At 41.4% G+C, this 7727-nt stretch overlaps 1 protein-coding gene across 1 annotated transcript; it reads left to right on the plus strand.

The window, feature by feature from the left end:
* The first annotated feature begins 115 nt into the window (after positions 1-115).
* On the plus strand, positions 116-6552 carry LOC107666684 (protein lyl-1-like). The gene is made up of 4 exons (XM_016458099.1): positions 116-709; positions 2094-2451; positions 4136-4230; positions 5820-6552. The coding sequence occupies exons 2-4, from the start codon at positions 2132-2134 to the stop codon at positions 6206-6208; spliced, it is 804 nt and encodes a 267-aa protein (XP_016313585.1). The 5' UTR covers positions 116-709; positions 2094-2131; the 3' UTR covers positions 6209-6552.
* Positions 6553-7727: the final 1175 nt, after the last annotated feature.

A 7727-nucleotide genomic window follows, 5' to 3' on the forward strand; every position in this document is an offset into this window, starting at 1 on the left:
TGTGTGTGAGAGAGTGTGTGTAAGTGTTTGAGTGTGTTTGTTTGAGTGTGTGTGTGTGTGTGTGTGTGTTGGTCAGAGAATGAGACGTCATGTGTGTGTGGAGCAGCGTAGTGAGGCCTGTGATGATGAAGAGGATAAACATCATAGTTCTCCAGAAGAAGAGAATAAATGCTGCTTCACTTTCAGTTTTGTACTTCAGTTTGACTGTGAGAGAGAACTTTTACAATGTTGTTCAATCATGATGTAAGTTGTGCTTCCTTTTGGTCGAGATCCAATAACCTTCAGAGTCTGAGGCTGACCAGAGAGAGAGAGAGAGAGATGGGGGGGCAGGCACTATTTTTACTCTTATCAGCATCACCATATTGTACAAGTACATCCTCCTGTCCAGCAGAGAGCGGAAAGCTCTCTCTCTCTCTCTCTCTCTCTCTGTGTGTCTCTCTGTGTCTCTCGTCCAATACTAGTTCAGCTCAACTGGTGTCCAGCTGGAGCAGCTTGTCTGTTGGTGATGGGGGGCAGATGGAGAGAGAGACAGGAACTCGTGCATCACTTCTACACCAGCGCAGTGCTCCGTCATTCCTGCAGTGAGGTCTCCGCTCCGTGTCTCTGATCTTCACTGAACGCTGGAGAAACTACGGGAAGGAAACGTGAGGAGGAGAGCGAGGGTGCGATTGCTTCACAGAAGACGACAGAGAAAGTGACCACAAACACGGTGAGTGACCGACGAGATCTCACACCGCAGCAGACGCTTCTTCAGGAGCAGTGCTGACACTCGGAATAACTTCATGCATTTATCAAGCAGTACTGACATGAGAACAAACTCATTTGAGAATCAGAGAGTTCTTGTAAACTGACATGGACATTAAAGACTCGACGACGCTTGAAACATTGGAGGAACGTTTGGAAGAAACGTGACTGTGAAATGCGTGATGTTTCATGTGAGTGACCATCTGAAAACACCTGGAGCTTCTAGAACATCGAGTGTGTGTGTTTTGTTCAGGATCGGACTGGTGTTGTGAAAAATAAAGCTCATTAAAAACTGTACAGAAAGAGGAACCTAATGTGAGGAATAACAGCCGACGTTTAAAAGAGGGAATCGGGAAGGAAAGCTTTTGCAGAAGCGTGTGTTGAATCGCTCTTTGTGTCTGTGTGAGGATTGACTCGTCGATCAATCAGTGACTGATCTCTAGACAGCAGGACGACTGACAGATGATATACGCACCAGTAACAACTAACACAAGCGGACACTGATAGCAGCTGTTCCTGATGATCTCAGAAAGGCCGACACTAACATGAGCTGTTTTGTTTCAGCAGTGGATGTGTTTTTCGGTCACTGAACTGGAGTGACTCTGGATTCACCTGCAGTGTGAATGCGAATCGTAAATCCCCCGTATACTCACAGCACAGTTACAGCATCCCAAGAGCACACCTACATATTACACGCTCGCTGCGGACCAGTGGCAGTTTGACGGTGTTTACAAGCGGAGTGAACTTTTCTGGAACCTTTCTTGTCTGGCAAGAGTTTATTTCAGAAGTTTGAAACAGCTTGCCAAGCCAAACGTTTTTTGTTTCAAATGATGTCACACCAGTTTTGTTCTTCATATGTGACCCTGGAGCACAAAACCAGTAATAAGGATCAATTTTTTTAAAATTGAGATTTATACATCATCTGAAAGCTGAATAAATAAGCTTTCCATTTATGTATTTTTTTGTTAGGATAGGAAAATATTTGGCCGAGATACAACTATTTGAAAATCTGCAAAAAATCAGAATATTGAGAAAATCACCTTTAAAGTTGTCCAGACAAAGTTCTTAGCAATGCATATTACTAATCAAAAATTAAGTTTTGATATATTTACGGTAGGAAATTTACAAAATATCTTCATGGAACATGATCTTTACTTAATATCCTAATGATTTTTGGCATAAAAGAAAATCTATAATTTTGACCCATACAATGTATTGTTGGCTATTGCTACAAATATACCTGTGCTGCTTATGACTGCTTTTGTGCTGCAGGCTCACACATATTTTATAATAGTAATATCATAATATGACTTCAGAGGCTGCTGTCTCGGACTGTTTTGTTGTTTCAGGACCGAACAGACATCTGCAGACCTCCCCATGAGGAGCGATGAGAAGAAGCGATCATCAGTCTCCGGTCATGATGGAGAACGAGCCGCCCATCTCTCCGTCTGTCCTCCAGCCCGTCAGTCCAGCTCGCTCGAGTTCCCCTGATGCTGACGCGGCTCGAGATGCAGAGAGCCGTACGCATGCAGTCGAACCCGAGACGGACCCCCGCCGGAGCCCCCCCGCCGCCTCCTCGCCGTCCCTCCCGCCCAACATCCCGGTCATCAGCCTGGCTCACAGCAAACCGCCGCTGCCTGCGCTCTCCATGCTGCGCCTGTCCCTGCTGCCTCCGGCCCTCCTGCAGACGCACCCCTTCATCAGCAGGTACTTACTAAAGCAATAAGCCCCGTGAAGCCGTGGTTTACAGTGAATTTATAACAGTTAAGGGCCGTTGTTAGGTACGTTAGCTGTTGTAAATTCACTGTAAACCACGGCTTCACGGGGTTTATTGCTTTTATAAAACGGTTATTCCATATACGTAGTAAGGTTTCACAAAATAAAACAGAGCAAATAAAGTGTAATGATATTAATAAAAACAGTATTCTTCCACCAAACAATGTAGCTCCTCAGAAACAGTTGTGGTTGCAACAAAGTAGTTGCCGAGCAACACAAATGTAAACAAAGGTGTATGTTACTTTGTAGAGTCATTTACAACAGCTTCGAACGCGGCTCAGCCAATCAGAATCAAGCACCGGAACTCTCTGTTTTATAAAAATTGTAATCTGTTACTGATTCCAAATGACATGACAAAAACTGTAGTTAGTAACGTAATCCATCACATTACACATTTTAGGGAATATAATCGGACTACTTTTTGATTACCTTTGTCCTAACTCATTTATCACATTAATTTAAATAGGATAATCTTTCAAATCTACCATGTCGATATAAAAATGCACAGAAGAATAATATATATTCCATTCATTGTTATTGATAGCATGAAGTGCATTAAACGTTACATTACATTATCAAGGCGAGTTCATGAGGGAACTGCTGATTGTTCATCAGTTTAATGAAAAGCAAGTAACTAATTAAATCATAAAAATGTAAAATTATAATAAATCATTTTAAAATAACATCAATCAAAATAAAACACTTGTTAAAAAATTTTAACATTTTATTTGTTTACCTGCATGTCATGTGACCATTAACCAACATCAGAGAACCGTGAACATGCAGATGTGACGCATAATTATTACAATATTTATTTTAAAATCTTAGGGGTACTTTAAGTAAATATATTAGGTGAAACTGGTTCTGCTCACAAAAAATGTTTGGGATTCCCTGCATTACATATGAATAAGAAATTACACAAATCTTTAAAAATGTTAAAAGAAGAATTAGTGAAAATCAATAAATTATCAATAGCTAATTTACTGCTATTGAGTGGATAATATGTAATCAATCAAAAATAACTGTAGTCTGATTATGAGTATTTTAAAATGTAATTTAATCTAATTTTTGGAATCTGATTACGTAATCCAGATCACATGTAATGGGTTACTACCCAGATCTGGTTGTTAGGGTTAGTTAGAGTCTGACTGAGTGATGCTGTGAGGTTTATAGGTGGTCACTAGGATATCCGGTTGTTAAAACCTGGTTGGTTTAGGGTTCTTCAGCTGTTTTCTTGTGCAACAAGTGAAAATGGTGCATCTGATCAGTTCGTGAAGTAGCAGCACCATCTCCTCAACAACACGCATGACTTGAGGAGTCCTTCATGTCTGGAGCACAAACACTATAGGTTAATGGTCTTATTGAGCTTCAGAGTCAAGAACAAACTGTTCTCTTGTAAACCAGTGACCTGCTGAACCTACAGCTTGATCTTTCACCTCTTTTAGTCTCGAAGCGCTGCAGACAGAATTAAGTCAGATCTATCTGAGCTGTGTGCTGTAATGAGGACAGAGCACTGACCATCACGTTTGTCCAATCAGTGGCAGACGCTCATCAAAAACTCAGGATTGCTTTTATAGATTTCTTTTCCTCCTTCATCTCCTCATGTTGCTCTCAGCTCTTTCCTCGGACCATCGGGAAGCTTTGGGATCTTCGGGAATGCTCGTATGAAGAGACGGCCGTCCACACACTTCGAACTGGAGCTCAGTGACGGTACGTCGTTTAATCTGTGGGTGTTTTGTGAGGAGACACTAGGGCTGTCAAAAGTACTGACTTCGGTACTGAATTTTTTTAAAATGTGACGATATCAGCATTTCCCACAAACACCTCTGATTGGCCGTTGAGTTCACGCGCTCAATGCACAATCAGACATTTCTGTCGAGCACGTGAACACAGTGGCTTTGGTGCATTTCTCGAATCATCCCTAATATTTGCAAAGAAGTACGTGCATTTCTCAAAACAATTCGTACAAACAGCAGCACACAATGGATTACCTGCAAAAGCCTGTAACTTACTCAAAATCTTTAGTTCATCTCTCAAAAGCAAGTATTTATGTCAATGAACACATCAGTGCCATCAGAATGAAAAGTCCTTGTGTCATTGTTCACAAACGAGATGTTGTCAATATAACAGTGCACTCTGGTAGTATTACGTGATGTGAGAACAGTTTGGATCACAGTTACTGTACTGAAATGCTGAAGGCTGCACTTCTTATGCATGCTATATATCCATTTCAGAAGTACAAATTTGCACATTACTGTATGTGGGATACTGATTGAAAGAGACTGGATAGGATTCACAGTTACACTTTTTTACTAGTGTTCTGACAAAAAAAAAAACATTACAACGTCATTGTGATATAGAAAAGTAAAAGAAATGTGACCCTGGAGCACAAAAGCAGTCATAAGCAGCACAGGTATATTTGTAGCAATAGCCAACAATACATTGTATGGGTCAAAATTATACATTTTTCTTTTATGCCAAAAATCATTAGGATATTAAGTAAAGATCATGTTCCATGAAGATATTTTGTAAATTTCCTACCGTAAATATATCAAAACTTAATTTTTGATTAGTAATATGCATTGCTAAGAACTTCATTTGAACAACTTTAAAGATGATTTTCTCAATATTTAGATTTTTTTGCACCCTCAGATTCCAGATTTTCAAATAGTTGTATCTCAGCCAAATATTGTCCTATCCTAACAAACCATACATCAATGGAGAGCTTATTTATTCAGCTTTCAGACGATGCATACATCTCAATTTCGGAAAATTAACCCTTATGACTGGTTTTGGGCTCCTGGGTCACTAATATGGGCACAAAGGTGAAAAGTTTAGGACGACTAGATCAACCATTTTGCATTTAATGATGAACTAATGACTAGATTTTTTGACAGCTGCACAGAGAAGGAACTATATAATACATTTTTTTGAGCAACATGACATTAGCAACTGATGATGTAGGAAACCGCAGACAAATGTACATAATCAACTTCATGAAAGCACCAAAGCAATCGCAACTTGTTCAAAAGAATGAGAAACTGCTTTTATGATGTGCACAAGTGACTAGATGATGAAGTAGTTTTGAGAATCTGAGAAATGCACCAGAGCGACTGAGAACAACTGTAAGAATCCGCTCAACATGCTCGCGGGAGATGCTGCTGTCGTCACATTTTCACGATCTCAGCAGTCGGTATTTTTGACAAGCCTAGGAGACGCATGTTGTTTAGAGTTTTCACACTCTTCTTCATCCTTGGTTCAGCATCGTGGTGAACGCTCAGCTGTGTGGTTTCCTTCAGGTCCTCCTCAGAAGATGGCTCGGCGCGTCTTCACTAACAGCCGCGAGCGCTGGCGGCAGCAGAACGTAAACGGAGCTTTCTCCGAGCTCCGCAAACTCATCCCGACCCACCCGCCTGACAAGAAGCTCAGCAAGAACGAGATCCTGCGCCTGGCCATGAAGTACATCAGCTTCCTGGTGCAGCTGCTGAAGGACCAGACGAGCGGTCAGCGTGAGGACAGAGACTCCTCGGGCTGCGTGACGGTCTCCTCGGGCTCCAGCTGTTACGGGGACACAGACAGCGAGGAAAGCACGGGGACCTGCGGCATCCAGACCAAACACAGCGGAGGCATCACGGAGAAGGTGCAGGAACAGATACTGACGGTCACTGCGAGCAGCTACCAGCGCTGACCAGCTCAAACTGACCCGCTGGAGAAACGTTTAACCAGGGTTGCCAGGTTTTCACAACAAAACCCACCCAAGTGTTACTCAAAACACTAGCCCAATCGTGTTTCGAGGGGTAAAATGCATGGTTTATTGTGGGATTCCCCTGGTAAAATTCACATTTTAGGGGCTAAATATCACGTTATTGTGGTTGCTTAAACCCGTGGACATGAAAACCCCTAGCCCAATTCCACAGACTTGGCAACAGTGTGTTCAATCCTCGACACATAGAAACTGTGTGGTGTGACGCGAATAAAGCAATAATCCCCGTGAAGCCGTGGTTTACAGTGAATTTATAACAGCTAAGGGCCGTTGTTAGGCACGACGTGAAGCGGAGTTAGCTGTTATAAATTCACTGTAAACCACGGCTTCACGGGGATTATTGCTTTATTCGCGTCACACCACACAGTTTCTATGTGTCGAGGATTGAACACACTGTTGCCAAGTCTGTGGAATTGGGCTAGGGGTTTTCATGTCCGCGGGTTTCAACAGCTTCGAACGTGGCTCAGCCAATCAGAATCAAGGACCGGAACTCTCCGATTTATAAATTACATTTTGGATCAGCTGAAATCGGTGGCTTGTATTTCTGATTCATGTTTGGTGCGTCTCTGGATCCTTCATGTCTGCCACTTCTCCATTTCATTTCCTCACTGCAAAAAAAAAAGGCTTATCTTACTTAGTATTTCTGTCTTGTTTCTAGTCAAAATATCTAAAAATTCATAAATCAAGATGTATTTACTAGATAAGCAAAATTAAGTGCATTATTTTACTTATCCCACTGGCAGATAATTTTACTTATTTTAAGCAAAATACTCTTAATTTAGTTTTTTTCTCCTGGAAACAAGGCTAACTATCTTACGTCATTTTGCTTTTAGTAAATGCATCTTAATTTAGTCATTGTTAGATATTTTGACTAGAAGCAAGACAGAAATACTAAGATGTGTGTGCGGCTCGGTCAGGGAATAAATACAGTCTGTGGGTCCCTCGTGTGATCCTGGGTACCTCAAACTTCACGTCTGTGACGGTCTGACTGGATTATTGAATAATGTGTTGATCTTTTGAAAGCATCACGACGAACAGAATGTCTTCTGTCCTGCAGCGTCTTCAGGAGGATAATAGATGATCGTTAGCTCCGTCGGAGCTAGTAAATGTTTGGATGATGTGAAGCTGTAATTATGTGGCTTGCGTTCAAATGAATTTGGTCTGAATAAGTTAAACATGATAGTTTGAGAGTTTTCTGCGTTTTCACTTCCTAATGAGCACGGGAAGCTTTTAGCACTAGTGCAACACAATGAAGGTCACATGTGTCAGTGATCCGCAGAGAATGATGGGAAATGTAGTTTTGTAGTTTTAATTGGATAAGGCCTTGTCCACGCTAGTACGTTTTCGTTTGAAAAGCATCTTTTTCTCTTTGTTTTGGCCTTGTGTCCACACTGAGATGGTGTTTTTGTCAAGGAAAACAGCTTTTTGAAAATGCTGTTTTTGC

Source organism: Sinocyclocheilus anshuiensis, unplaced genomic scaffold, assembly GCF_001515605.1.
Source record: "Sinocyclocheilus anshuiensis isolate Anshui unplaced genomic scaffold, SAMN03320099.WGS_v1.1 scaffold91, whole genome shotgun sequence".
Taxonomy (NCBI): Eukaryota; Metazoa; Chordata; class Actinopteri; order Cypriniformes; family Cyprinidae; genus Sinocyclocheilus; species Sinocyclocheilus anshuiensis.